This window comes from Podarcis cretensis (genome assembly GCF_951804945.1).
Source record: "Podarcis cretensis genome assembly, chromosome: 8".
In the NCBI taxonomy this organism is placed as follows: Eukaryota; Metazoa; Chordata; class Lepidosauria; order Squamata; family Lacertidae; genus Podarcis; species Podarcis cretensis.
Genome location: NC_137177.1, coordinates 84,800,576 through 84,815,676, shown reverse-complemented (window position 1 = coordinate 84,815,676; position 15,101 = coordinate 84,800,576). Strand labels below are relative to the sequence as shown.

The following is a 15,101-nucleotide window of genomic DNA, read 5'->3' as shown; positions in this document are numbered from 1 at the left end:
CTGCACATGTGCAAGTGGCAAACTTGGAAGTAACCTGTTCCGGTACTTCCGGGTTTGCCACGGACGTTCACCGGAATGGACACTAGACAAGACGGACGTTCGCGGAGGTATTACTATAAAGGAAAGTACTGGAAATCAAACTTGTTTTGTCCAAATACCTTGCCATTTTTTTAAAAAAAAAAAATTCACTCAATAACCAAATAAACACTCCCATCAATTCCCACATCCTCACAATGTTCGATTTTACTTGACTTCCTTCCTTGAACTTGGGAGGGCCAATATGTGAAGCACCTACTTTGCAACCAAAAATCCCAGGTTCAGCTCCCAGCATCTCCAGGAACAACTGGGAAAGACTTGATGATTTAAATAAGCAAGAAAAAGATTTTATTTACATCAGTCTCCCTTTGATACTTCATATGTTTACTAAGAAAATGGTGCAAATCTGACAGCTAAATCATGTTGTTTTACAACTAAATAGATTCTTTACACTATTGCTTCATTTTTACAACCAAGTCTCACATCACACTATATAGGTACCGTAGTTTTCGCTCCATAGGGCGCACCGGACCATAGGGCGCACCTAGTTTTTAGGGGGGGAAATAAAGGGGAAAACATTTATTCCCCCCCCCCCCCAGCCCCAAAGAGCAAAGAAGCCAAGACAGCCAGCGGGAAGAACTTCCTGACAGTAAGAGCTGTTCGACAGTGGAATTTGCTGCCAAGGAGTGTGGTGGAGTCTTCTTCTTTGGAGGTCTTTAAGCAGAGGCTTGACAACCATATGTCAGGAGTGCTCTGATGGTGTTTCCTGCTTGGCAGGGGGTTGGACTCGATGGCCCTTGTGGTCTCTTCCAACTCTATGATTCTATTCTATGAATCCCGCTGGCTGTCTCGGCTTCCTCTTTAGCCACGCACAACCTCTCCAGCTGGGAGAGGCTGCGTGTGGCTTCGTTTTTAGTCACGGGGCTGGGGCGGGGGAAGCCCGAGCTTCCCCCGACCCCAGCCCCCAGAACAGGTCCGGGAGCGGAGGCAAGGTTGCGCAGCCTTGCCGCTGCTCCCAGAGCTTGCGGGCTGGGGGAGCGCTCCGAAGGTTTGCGGATAGCTGCCTGAAGCCCCGGGGAAAGCCTGCATTCGCTCCATAGGACGCACACACATTTCCCCTTCATTTTTGGAGGGGGGAAAGTGCGTCCTATAGAGCGAAAAATGCGGTACATTTTGCATGATTTCCATTTTAACTGGAAAAGGAGTATCTTTAACATATATGAGGTATCTAACATATTCTTATACGACCAATAGCAATTGCAGTTTGCAAGTACAATAGTACAATCCTATTTAATCAACCAGAACATAAGAAGAGCCCTGCTGCATCAGGCCAAAGACCCAATTGCTTCATTTCTGCTTCACTGGCCCAGCCCCACCCTCACAAAAAAAGGAGCAAACAAAAATGAAGAGCCCATGACTGATAGTTTAAAGTTGGATTGATTTTTACTGGACAAAGTGGAGAAAATTATTTCCATCAAGTGAAGATGTAATGTTTGGTAGCTGGAGTGTAAATATCAGTATTTGGGAAATGATCAGATTGGTTCTTCATTTATGCATTTGTGCAAAATTAGGTACAGTGGTACCTCGGGTTAAGTACTTAACTCGTTCCGGAGGTCCGTACTTAACCTAAAACTGTTCTTAACCTGAAGCGCCACTTTAAGCTAATGGGCCCTCCCGCTGCCGCCGCGCCACCAGAGCACGATTTCTGTTCTTATCCTGAAGCAAAGTTCTTAACCTGAAACACTATTTCTAGGTTAGTGGAGTGTGTAACCTGAAGTGTATGTAACCCAAGGTACCACTGTATATAAATAGACTGACTGTGAACATAACTAATATGATTTTAAATGCTTTATATGTTTTCAAATTAGACTTGCAGAAGACAGCCAGAGAGATGTGTGGCTACAAGTTCTAAATACAGAATCTAAACACAGAACTAACATGACAGAAAAAGCAGCAGCAACAGAGGACGCCCAACCTCCAGCAATCATTTCTCCCCTCATTCTAGACTGAGGTAAAAAAAGGTAAAGGTAAAGGTAAAGGTAAAGGTAAAGGACCCCTGGACGGTTAAGTTCAGTCAAAGGCGACTATGGGGTGCTGTGCTCATCTTGCTTTTCAGGCCAAGGGAACCAGCGTTTGTCCACAGACAGCTTTCCAGGTCATGTGGCCAGCATGACTAAACTGCTTCTGGCGCTATGGAACGAGTGCCAGAGCGTACGGAAACGCTGTTTACCTTCCCACTGCAGCAGTACCTATTTATTTACTTGCACTGGCGTGCTTTCAAACTGCTAGGTTGCTAGGAGTTGGGACAGAGCAATGGGAGCTCATCACCGTCGTGCGGATTCGAACCGCTGACCTTCCGATTGGCAAGCCCAAGAAGTGCAGTGGTTTACATCACAACGCTACCCGCGTCCCAACTCTGGTACAGGAACACCAGCCTGGAAAACCAGCTTAATTTCTCCTCTGCACCTCTGACATAACATCTTGTTTGGAGGCATTATGCAGGCAAAGCAGTTTATATACCGCATGCTAGTGACTTGTTTGCTGATACGTCAAGACTTAGGATCAGGACCATGAGTCATTGATACAGCTAGCATGCAATATTTTGCTGAGCCACAGATGTTCTTGATATTGGATTTCTACCCTTCAAAGAGAAACAGCTACCGTAATCTCTGAAATACACACGGTGGGGGGAAATTATCAGGATCCAAGTAATATTTCTTCACTTCAAGGCAAAAGTCAGTAAAGCTTTTAAATCGCTAGATTAAGAAGTTCTACAGGAAAAGATAACACATACACTGGCCCATTTCTTTTTCTTTCTTTTTTCTTTTTGGAAACTCAAACGGTCTCCAGAGGACACTGCCAGAAAGGGGAAATAACAACGGGGAAATGGTTTCTGGAAGTAGACATGTCCTGCATCTTCTTTATTTACAGTGGGGTAGCGTGGGGGGTGCAGAAGGGGCCGGCCGCACCGGGCGCAACATCGGGGGGGGGCGCGCTCGCTGCCTCCGGAGTCGCCGAAGAGCCTCGGGCGCAGGCTGTAGCAGAGCCCCATGTCTCGCGGAACCGACGAGCTCTGCGCGCGTCCGGGCTGAAGGTGTCCGGCAGGCAGCGGCTCTCAGTGCTCGCCGCAGTCCCCGCGCATCAGGACCGCTGAGGGCGTGCCAGGCAGCCCCTCCTCACAGCCCCGCCGCCGCTGCTGCAGCTGCTGGGCCATGTTGCATTTTCCTCGCCTCTCTGCCCTCCTCCTCCTCCGGGCAAGCGGCGTCGTTTGGGCGGCAGCACCAGCGGCAACTCGCCTCAGATCACCTGATACGGACCCGCCCCCACCGCCGTGGCTACCTTACTGTAAATACCCCAGCCCAGGCAGCAGCAAGAAGAACCTGGCAGCGGCGGCACATTAGGGGCGCAAATTACTTGCCTTGCCTCGGGTTAGGGGGCGCAAATTACTTGCCTTGCCCCGGGTTAGGGGGCGCAAATTACTTGCCTTGCCCCGGGTGCTGACAACCCACGCTACGCCGCTGTTTATCAGTAGAATACATGATCAGCTGATCGCCGAAGAATTGATGCTTTTGAATTATGGTGCTGGAGGAGTCTCTTGATAGTCCCATGGACTGCAAGAAGATCAAACCTATCCATTCTTAAGAAAATCAGCCCTGAGTGCTCACTGGAAGGACAGATCATGAAGCTGAGGCTCCAATACTTTGGCTACCTCATGAGAAGAGAAGACTCCCTGGAAAAGACCCTGATGTTGGGAAAGATGGAGGGCACAAGGAGAAGGGGATGACAGAGGACGAGATGGTTGGACAGTGTTCTCGAAGCTACAAACATGAGTCTGACCAAACTGCGGGAGGCAGTGGAAGACAGGAGTGCCTGGCGTGCTCTGGTCCAGGGGGTCACGAAGAGTCGGACACGACTAAACGACTAAACAACAAAACAACAACAACAACAACAACACATGTACACTCCCACCCCAATGGCAGCCTTGCAAGTTATCAAAGCTACCCTCTAGGGCAGAGCTTTTCAAACTCTCCATGTTGGTGACACACTTTACTCATGCATCATTTCTCGACACAGTAATTCAGTTTTACTAGCAAACCGAAGGTTAAACTAACCCCTTTCCAGCGTTTGCACGACACATCTACACAATGCAGCCGACACACTAATGTGTCACGACACACAGTTTGGAAAGCTCTGCTCTAGGGTAATGGGAAATAGCAGCAGGTCTCCAGAGTCTTGATGTGAACCTGGAACACTGTGTTATCAAGGAGAGTTTGTTTGCAAAGTGTGGCTACAGAGAAAAGTGGCTGAACGGACTATAAAATCTCTGATAAACATTTTCAAAAAAATACTATGCCATGGATATGAAATTAAAGATGCTGCTCCAATTTTTACTTTACCTGCAGGGTATTCTGGTCAATAACCTGGAAAAGGGAGTGAGGTTTGTTATCAAAAGAGACGGGTCTGTGAAGAAGCTTGCCATTGCCAAAAGCAACCCAGCCTGGTTCCAACTCTTCATTACGGCAGTACACAAAGCCTCTGAAGGGAAAACAAGGGAAGTTACACTTCAATTATGATGCACCTTTATTTATTACAGTTCAGAATCCTAATAATAATAATTTATTTATTTATTTATTTATTTATACCCCACCCATCTGGCTGGGTTTCCCCAGCTACTCTGGGCAGCTCCCAACAGAAGACTGCTGCAGACATGACTCTCAACACCACTTGCTGTCCTGTGTTTGGGATGACAAATACAGTAATTGACAATATAAACAAACTGAGCATTTAATGATGCCATAGCTTACCGTAAAGTACCATGCAATCCAGATCCTAATTTGCTTATTCCTCTGCCAACTGAGTTTGTTGTATAAAGATAAAGCCCATCTGCTGCAAGGCAGCGTCCTAAGTCTGCATCTGTATAAGGAAACAGTGTTAGAAAAACATGAGAAACCTTGGTATACTTGTTTGTATAACATTATTCTTGTTTATAAAACCCAATAAAATAATAAGAACAAATCCAAAAAAGAAAAAAAAGAAACTGAGATATGAAAGCTAGGAGCTAAATGACACCTTAAACCTAGGTTATGGGCACAACAATGAAATGTCTAGGCATGCTTTTTTTATAAGAACACAATGCTGAAAATGAATGAACTGCAGCTAAAATATTATGTTCATTTTTCACATGGCCTAGTCCTTCCCCTGCCCCCCCCCATCTCTTCTCCAATCTTCAGGGAGTAGATGGAAGTGGGGAGGCAGAAAAAGGTCCTCCTTTCCTTCCACTCCACAGTTTTAATCTGAAATCTTAGGCGCACCACTGCACCCAGAGCTCAGAAACTGCTTGCGCAAATGAAATTCCCTGTTGCAAAATGTGCCTAGAACAATAGGCGTTTCGAACACTGGAAACAAACCTTTAGAAGACAACCTTTGCCAAAGTCATAATATTTTGAGGGTGGCGGGGGGAGATGCAGCTTCCCATTCAAACTATTGGGACAACACAGACACTATTGGCTAGAAGAAGACCCCTTGATGTGTTGTACTTCACTCAGATTACCTACAACCTCTGGGCTGTATCAGTTTCAGTACCAATACGTAAAGATGCCCTAGACCATGAAAGAGGACAAAAAACCACATACACACACTTCATTCATACATCAAACGGTTTTGAAAATTACACTGCAAGGGCCAATATTCAAAGGTCCTGTTGTCACACACACACTCACCATCCTACTAACTGTGAGCTCATCCTCAGAGAACTGATCCTTGAGCAGCCAAGATGGCATCATCCACACACAACAGGAGGTATTAGCAGAAGTAGCAAAAAACAAAACAAAACCCACACCCGACCTGAGGGGACCCCTCTCTCAAAACAGCTCTCTAAGGACTGAACACACTCAATGGCCACAGAAAGCTGGTTGACTGTCTGAAAAGAAGGGGATGGGAAGGGAAATGGAATGGTGTACCCTTGCCAACAAAGGTCCATATAGTTACAGCCATGGTTTTCCCAGTAGTTATGTATGGAAGTGAGAGCTGGACCATCAAGAAGGCTGATGGCCGAAGAATTGATGCTTTTGAATTATGGTGCTGGAGGAGACTCTTGAGAGTCCCATGGACTGCAAGAAGATCAAATGCATCCATTCTTAAGGAAATTAGCCCTGAGTGCTCACTGGAAGGACTGATCATGAAGCTGAGGCTCCAATACTTTGGCCACCTCATGAGAAGAGAAGACTCCCTGGAAAAGACCCTGATGTTGGGAAAGATGGAGGGCACAAGGAGAAGGGGACGACAGAGGACGAGATGGTTGGACAGTGTTCTTGAAGCTACAAACATGAGTCTGACCAAACTGCGGGAGGCAGTGGAAGACAGAAGTGCCTGGCGTGCTCTGGTCCATGGGGTCACGAAGAGTCGGACACGACTAAATGACTAAACAACAACAACAACCCTTGAAGAAGGCATGGCTGGTTAGCTGGAACCCTGAATAGGAGTGCTACAATATTTGTCTCCTACTTGTTAGATGATTTTTCATATTACAGACTGGGAAACAACTTTACCATATCTAGCAGTAAAACATTTTACAACATTTTAACATGTGTGTCTACTGCAGTGGACTCCCCTGGTGCACAAGGGCTTTCCACGTAAGCTACACTGGGAGCCTTTTTGGCTGAACAACAGGGTGCAAATGCAATCAATCAATCAATCAAATAAATAAATAAATACCTTCTGACTGTCTGCGCAGCACCAGCTGTCACCTGGACAAGATTTCTATCTACCCTTACAACTTCGGACTGTGGTTATTTAAAAGGCAAGGCAATCCAAATGCAGAAATGTTATTGTTCTTTAAATTCACAAATCTCACCTTTATTTTCTGAGCCTGAGCCCGGGTTGGCATCAGGTGCTGGCAACATATCTTCAAACCCCCAGGACACCATGTGTTTGCCCCCAAGCAAACAAGAGGGTGATCCAGGCCCCCCTTCCAAAAGCAACAACCTTTAGAGAATGAATACAAAGTAAAGTTTAGAAATGGGGGAAATGCTTCTATGAAATGGAAATGATTAGCTAATGACAGACATACAGTGCACATTAAAATATACTGTATTTTTCCATCTATAAGATGCCCCCATGTATAAGGCGCCCCCTATTTTGGGGGACTCAGATTTAAGAAAATGGGGGGGGGAGAGAGAGATAGCCCCATGTATAAGACATACCCTAATTTTTTACATTATTTTTTAGGAAAAAACCTAGTCTTATACATGGAAAAATACGGTACTTAAATGGTGGATGGCCTATGTATGAACAGTAAGGACTATTAGTGTAGTTCCGGTTTGTAAATAGCTCTGGGTAAGGGTGGGGAATGGACTTTTCTAATTACTCACTCTAAGTTAAAAAAAATATCCCAACATTGATGCATGAGTATGTTTTTAAGATTAGTCTTTGATCTATAGCAATGTGATCGCCCCCCAGAAGCCTTCTTCCTACCTGTGTAACACATCAGCTACAGGTAGGGATCCCAACTCTGTTTGCTTCTGTAAAAGGTGTACTGTGTGAACAAACGTTTTCAATGATCCCCTGAGGAAAGAGTTAAAATACAAAGCAGCAGTCACTCTTGGAAACTGCAGGATACCAACAGATGCTCTTAAAAAGTCAAGCAAACTCTTACTGGTTCAAAGCCTCAAGATGTCTTCCTGAAATACAACTTAGAACACACCTCCTCTGAGTGTGTTTCGACATTTACCAAATTTCATGGAACACCAATGACATGGGGTAGATAGCCATAGTATATACCAGAGATCCTTTTTACATAAACCTTCATTATCTAAAGCTTCAGGATATCTTACCGGTTTCACAGAAGAGCCTGGAGGTTTTCACCTGGCTTTGAGATTCTATTATAATTTGGGATGGAAGGATGATAACAATGGACACACTTAACAATAGGCTAACGCCTCTATCCTCTTCAGTTTTCTTCTTCTAGGTTGCCTCTTTACCATGCAAAATCACTGCTTGAACCGACAAGGTAGGATGTGAGTGGAACTGTTAAAGTAATATCATGGTTGGTATGGAAGGATCCATCAAAACAACAGTTCTATACCCCATGCAGCCACCAGTACGGTGATCACATCAGCAAATTGGCCTACAGCAGCTATTCCACCACTGATAAAAATTGGGTGTGCAACTAATGCAAAGCAGCATGGTATGAACTGTGCAAACTCTTGTGTGCAACAACACAAGAGTTGATGTGAACTTGACCGGCAGATTTGCACATGTACAGACACAAGGATACTACAGAGCCAATACTCCTTTTGTTCCCACTTGTCACAAAATAACAACCAGTAGTGAAGGCAAAACACTGGTAGACAAGACATAGGGGAAGGAATCTACACTGGCTACCTTATAGGGCAGCACCTGTAAGGCTGAGGGCAGTCAGAAGTCAGAAATTCAAAGGAATGCCCACAGCACAGAATTTCAGTATGGAAGGTAGGTGTAGCCCTACTCAAAGGAGTTTTCTTCCAGAGCATAAACTCAGAGCAAAATCAATTCAAGGGCATGAAACTGTAGAAAACTGAATTAGAAGGAGTTGGCTTGCCTTATGTCTTGAGTTGCATTCAAGTAAGGAAATTGTGGGGGAGGGGAGCAGAAGGGCAGTCTCAGTCATTTAGACTACAACAATATTTGTATGGTTTCTGTATCATACAGATGCAGTTACAATACAATTAAGATCTACCACACACTGTAAACATAATTAAGATAGGAAGCATAAAAGTACACAGAAATTAACACTGCCCCAAAACATTTCTGTAGGCAATAATTAGCCAAATTTGTGTAAAGAGAGTCCACTTCTGCAAAAGTACAGATATCCGTTTTACAAAAAGTATCAGTTGTAGAATCATATTGGGAAATGCACTGTCTCCAATATGGCAGCCAGATAAGAACATTTTGGTAATGTTTATTGCATGTAACCCTTTCCATATGAGAACACATATGGAGTCATTTCTGTAGCTGAGGAATCCATCTGTGAACATTAAAATAACTATAATAATATTAATTTTAAAATAAACATTTCACCTAAATATCTTATCCATAGTATCTATCTTTCTTTCTTTCTTTCTTTCTTTCTTTCTTTCTTTCTTTCTTTTTGGTGTGAAAGTTGATGACATAACCCTTCAAAACAGGTAATAATGCTGAAGACACTACAACACCTTAAACTGGTCTGTGAAACCATTCTGGTAGATGACTGGGAGAAATATCCAGCATACATCTCTGGACTGATAATTGTGCATTCTTTATCAGTATTCAAATGACACAGTGTTTTGTGCTGTCATGCAAATAATACTAATGAGGAATCACACAATGCAGGTTACATTCCCACAGACAACCACAATAGATGAACCACAGGCAGTGATATTCAGAACTCTTTAAAATATCACATCAGAATGAAAAATAATCCTCAAAGAAAATCTAAGTGGCAGAAAAAATAGGCCAAAAAATTCAGTTCACCTCTACTAAACTTAAAAGAGAGAAAAAATGGGGAAAAGAGGAAGTTATTCAACAATTTGACAAAATTTGAGAGAGTTGAAACCTGCGCCATAAAGAAGATGTATGCACCTTCTGTGAAAATTCATATTAAAATATTGGTAGATGAGAATGAATGAACAACAGAAGAGTAGCAAAGCCCTGGAAGCTAAATATCATGCAAAGTACGTATTTGGTTGGGTTTTAGACGTACATTGAGAAAGACTGGCACAATACAACCATGCAAGGAGAGCGTTTACAAATTATATGGAAGTTACCTTCAAAGCAGGAGACCTTAATAAGGTACATAGCACAAACTGTACAACTGTTTAGGAACTCTAGTAAAGATACATAGAATGTAGGACTCTTAGTCTGCAGGAATTAAAAAAGCTTCTCTTAAGCTAATTCATTGTTAGTACCTCACACTGCTTAAATTATGGCACAGTCGCCTAAGTGTTGGAGTGGATGTGAGGATTGAGGCACTGTGTATGTGGCAGCTTCTCCCTACATTGAGCATTTCTGGGATAATATATTTAATTCCAACTTATACTATAACTATAATATAATATAATATAATATAATATAATATAATAATAAGCAAACTGTTCCTAAGTCTCCTGTACTTGCTCCGTTATCATTTTTACTGGCCCTAAATTGCTCCGTAAGGATCTGTTGATGTTTCTCCTTGTAGCAGCCTGGATGACTATTCATCATCAAAACTTTATTAGCAAAGCCAACAGGCCACAGCTAGACAAGAATTAAAAATAAAAATAAAAATAAGAATAAAAAGAAGAAAAGAACAGGCAAAAGGGGGTCCGTCAGATGAACAAGTCTGTCGCTCAGATGGTGGCCCTGGATGACTATTGCAGGAAGTTGGAAAGTGTCCTCAGACTTTATCCTGGAGGGCATGTATAAGCCCTTTGTTTCATAGCTTTACCTGAGAAACTGAGTCATGCCATCTGGCTTGCTATGAATTGTGTAAAACCTGATGCTTTTGCCACAGCTTGGTTCCCCTTGGTCTCCCTCATCAGTGATTCTATAGGAGGGCAGTTTCCACCATCTTCTCAGATGAGCCACTGAAAAACTCATTCAACTTGAACTCTTGTGTTATCCTCCTGATCTCCCTCCTCTCCTTTTATCCCAATTCTTCCTTAGGTTATCTGTCAACTGTGAAACTGACCTGTGGCCTGCCTCTCTCTCTCTCTCTCTCTCCTTGTTTTCTTTATGTGATTGTCTTGAGCAGGGGTCAAGCTAGCTTTTTCAGCAGGGGGCCGGTCCACTGTCCCTCAGACCTTGTGGGGGGCCAGACTATATTTTTTTTTTGGGGGGGGGGAATGAACCAATTCCTATGCCCCACAAATAACCCAGAGATGCATTTTAAATAAAATCACACATTATACTCATGTAAAAACACCAGGCAAACCCCACAAATAACCCAGAGGTGCATTTTAAATAGAAGGACACATTCTACTCATGTAAAAACACGCTGATTCCCGGACCGTCTGCAGGCCGGATTTAGAAGGCGATTGGGCTGGATCCAGCCCCTGGGCCTTAATTTGCCTACCCATGGTTTTGAGGTTTACCTGCATTGCATTGTTTGTATTATACTCAAAAATTACTTTTTAAAATGTTTGAAGAAGCTGCATACATCCAGGTATATCAAATGATTCTGTCATGCTTTATTCAGATGACAGTGAAAATTCCAGGAAGAGTCCATGAATAAATACTGGCAATGCAGTGAGACAAACACGGGGGAGAAATTTAATTTGACAGCTGTTCTCAATTTGCCCATTAAAAGTGCTGGGATTCTCAACCATTTCTATCTAATAATTTTTGCAACTCAAATAAAAACCAGCACAATTCACTGTAACCCTTTCTGCAAGTTTGTTTTTATTTAAACATTTTGAGTATAATACAAATTGTGTATCTATTGAGATCTTTATGGTTCACGGCTGGAAAATGATGGCATCATGTTCTCTAAATATAGCTTTATGGTTTTGTTTTCTGCTAAGTCATAAATGATCTGGAGGCACAACAAAAACCAAAACCTACTTTGCTAGTCTACTTCTGAAAAATGATTAAAAATGAGACCACAGAATTTATTACATGACATTAATCCCATATATGCATATTTGGAAATCTCATGTTCCCTGAGCCAATGTTCAAGCCATCAGTTTCACAAGATCCAGTGATGCTACATAAAGGAATCCCAGCAGGGGCAACAAGGTCAATACCAATCCCAATCCAAGGTCTGAAGCCTCCTTCCCTGGCACTAAGGCAGCTAAAGAATATCCAATACAGTGGTGTGACCACAAGACGAATGCCTCGCAAGACGGAAAACTCGCTAGACGAAAGAGTTTTCCGTTTTGGAGGCGCTTCGCAAAATGAATTTCCTATGGGCTTGCTTCGCAAGATGAAAATGTCTTGCGAGTTCCTGCGGGGTTTTTTCCCTCCCCCCCCCTTTTTCTAAGCGGCTAAGCCACTTATCCGCTTATCCGATAAGCCGCTAAAAGCCGCTAAAAGCCGCTAAAAGCCGCTAAACCGCTAAGCCGTCAATGGGCTTGCTTCGCAAGACGAAAAAACCGCTAGACGAAGAGGCTCGCGGAACGGATTCTTTTCGTCTTGCGAGGCACCACTGTATATGGATTTCCTGGAATCAATAGATTATTAGTAAGTGCCATTTCTCAGAACTGTCCACCCATATACCTGAGCTTTCTGACACATTATCTGTAAGCCAGACTAGTATTTGCATCCAAAGAACCTACTAATGCTCAAAAGCATAATCTAAAAGGATTATAAAAATGAATAAAAGAAAGAAGAGCTGGAGCAAAGAACATGCCTATATTAATTAACACATTCAAGAAAACATAGTTCTACTGATCTGGTCTTCAAAATATTTAAAAACTTGCTAATTGTTTTTGCACAGTGTATACTAATGTGGGAAGCTACATTTAACTTGTAATTCTTATGCCTTTACTTATAGAGAGCTCTTCTACAACAAAACATTCACATGCCCAAGTCTTTTTTTTCTTTTGGTGATTGGCTAGAGCCATTTTAGGAGAAACCATGGCAAGACGGGAGAGAGATATATCACAGATTACAAAAGTTCCCATAGGAAATCATTGGTTTATTATGTGAATGCTCACCTAACAAATGATTTGCTGGGAATGCATTGTGTTTGGAAAGCGGGACCTTAGTGTACTTTAATATGCACAAATGGATTCCTTGACCCACAAAACAACAGAAACCCCACTGTACAGGTTCCTTTAAATTAGTGCTTCCCAACTGAGGGTTCGTGTAACCCACCCAGCAGACCATAGCACCAGTGCTTTTTTTCTGGGGGGATGCAGACCCCTAAACATTTTGTGAATCTAAGTTTGGCCTCATTGAGGGGCAGTATTTCAATATGAGTAGGAAAATGAGAGTACCCCTAAACATTTTTTTAAGGAAAAAAAAGCACTGCATAGCACCATTCACATAACAAAAACTACCACAGAGATAACAAAATGTTCAAAAGTAGGGGGTCCATGGCTTGGCTTTTGAAAAACAGGGGGTCTGCAGTACTTAGCTAATGGGGAACCCCTGCTTTTATGATATGGGAAGGCTGTGTTAGACCAATCCTGAAGCAAACAACGTCCCACCACTGCCACCTATGCCTCAATCCATGCCCTCTGCTGCTAGAAATTAAAAGTTGTGGCTAGGTGGAAAAGGAGGCAATTGGACAACAAGGCCAAATTCCCATCCCTGAGCACAGTCCTGAATCCCTGGGCACATCTTAATATTTCTGCCACAGTTTAACATGGGCATACAAAAGGTGAGCAATGAAATGATCTGCACCAGTGGCGTAGCGTGGGGGTGCAGGGGGGGCCGGCAGCACCGTGCGCAACATCTGGGGGTTAGGGTTAGGGGGCGCAAATTACTTGCTTTGCCCCGGGTGCTGACAGCCCATGCCACGCCACTGATCTGCACGCCCAGATTTCCCACCCTACACCTCTCCTACCTTGCACAAGCCAAGGCAACAAGGGCAGCAGCAGCGTTTTCTTTTTGCTTCTGTGGAATCTGTTGGCCTGAAGTGGACGTCTCCTCCAGCCATGAGCAGAGCAAGGACTCAATGCCATTGAGACAGTCCACAGGCTCCTTAGTCAAGCTCAAGGGCTGACAGTCACGAAGGCAAGTCAAGAGCACCTCAGCAGTTATGTTACAAAGGGAAGGGTCTGTTCTGCTCTGGGACTCAATGAGAGGGAAGACCAAGAGCAGCCCCATCCGAGAAGTGAACGGTGCTTGTTCGGGTTGCTGTAACAGGCCTTGCCGCTTGAGCAAGGCAAGGGCTTCCTCATCCCCAGAGTTTTCCCGTTCATGCTGTTCCTCCAAGGCAAGCTGGCGCTGGGCATTCCAGAGTCCACGCAGAGCATTCAAGCGGTATTCTAGCAGGCGGGCATAGGCGTTGCTCTGATTTCCACAGACAGAACGCAGGCGCTCTGACAGCTCCGTTGGATTCTTGGTTTCAAATGTTAAGATCTAGGCAGGGAAAATAAGTGCATGCTGGTGAATTAATGTGGCAGGATGCCTATAGAAGAACTTTTGCACAAGTCAAGGCACTTGTTTTCAGTACCTAACGTGTAAATAAATATGACGCAAAGGCAGAAAGTTCTAATAAAATAAAACCATATGATTCAGATGAATTCAGATAAATTCAGGACTAACTGAACAAATTGTGCACTTTAGGAGGTAACAACTGCAACACGATTTGTAATCACATTTAATAAATATTTTTAAGATGCTTACTAAATTAAATTTACATCAAATAAATTTGAGCATGTTGGATAAGGGGGATTGCAACCCAGATCACAGTACACAGGAAGGGAAGTTTTTAGTCTTTTCTCCCTAGCTACAATCTCCATGAATTTTGCATCCTACATGTTAATTAGCACTGGGAGAAAACTCATGGACAGAACTTTCTCTCCTTGTGCACTACAAATAAAGCTATGAGATCTGAAGCTGTACATTATGCCTCACTCTTCAGCTAGCTTCCCATCAGATACAAGATGCTATGACATACCTCCCTCCTCCTGAGTACAAGCAACACCACTTCAAAGAAAAATGATATGGAAGATTATAACAGAGAATCAAAGTGGGCAGTTCTTTCCTCTTTAATTAGCTAGTTTCTGTTTCTTAGAAATTAAGCCATAGCTAACTGTCTTGTTGGAATAGCACAATAATGCAAATGCTTACACCTCTGAGCAAAGACTACGGTAGCTTTGCTTAGTATCAAAACTGTATTTTAAGTCTTTCCTCTGGCTCAAATACAGAGTAAATTAAGTGAATTAACAGATGTTGAGAAATTAAACACTAAAATAAATATATATTATCAAAAATACATAAAATACTCATAAAATATGGAACAGAAACTAAACAAGTAAAAGGATTCATGATTAAGCAAGTGTAAAATATAGGGGGGGAAATATTCTATAGGAGACATAAGAAACTCTATAGAAAAAAACACATATTTTTATGTCCAAACACAAAGGGTTACAAGATAATGACATGGTGGAGTATGTCAA

The 15,101-nt window shown here is 43.0% G+C and overlaps 1 protein-coding gene across 4 annotated transcripts in view; it reads right to left on the bottom strand.

Moving 5' to 3' along the window:
• Positions 1-15,101, bottom strand: part of HECTD4 (HECT domain E3 ubiquitin protein ligase 4) — a 117,366-nt gene that overhangs the window by 86,346 nt on the left and 15,919 nt on the right. For all 4 annotated transcript variants that reach the window (XM_079986632.1, XM_079986635.1, XM_079986634.1 and 1 more), the window contains exons 2-6: positions 13,541-14,058; positions 7,510-7,599; positions 6,890-7,020; positions 4,842-4,950; positions 4,434-4,572 (exon numbers count right to left, since the gene is read on the bottom strand). In XM_079986632.1, coding sequence (XP_079842758.1) covers positions 4,434-4,572; positions 4,842-4,950; positions 6,890-7,020; positions 7,510-7,599; positions 13,541-14,058 — 987 coding nt within the window. The remainder of the gene's footprint in view (positions 1-4,433; positions 4,573-4,841; positions 4,951-6,889; positions 7,021-7,509; positions 7,600-13,540; positions 14,059-15,101) is intronic.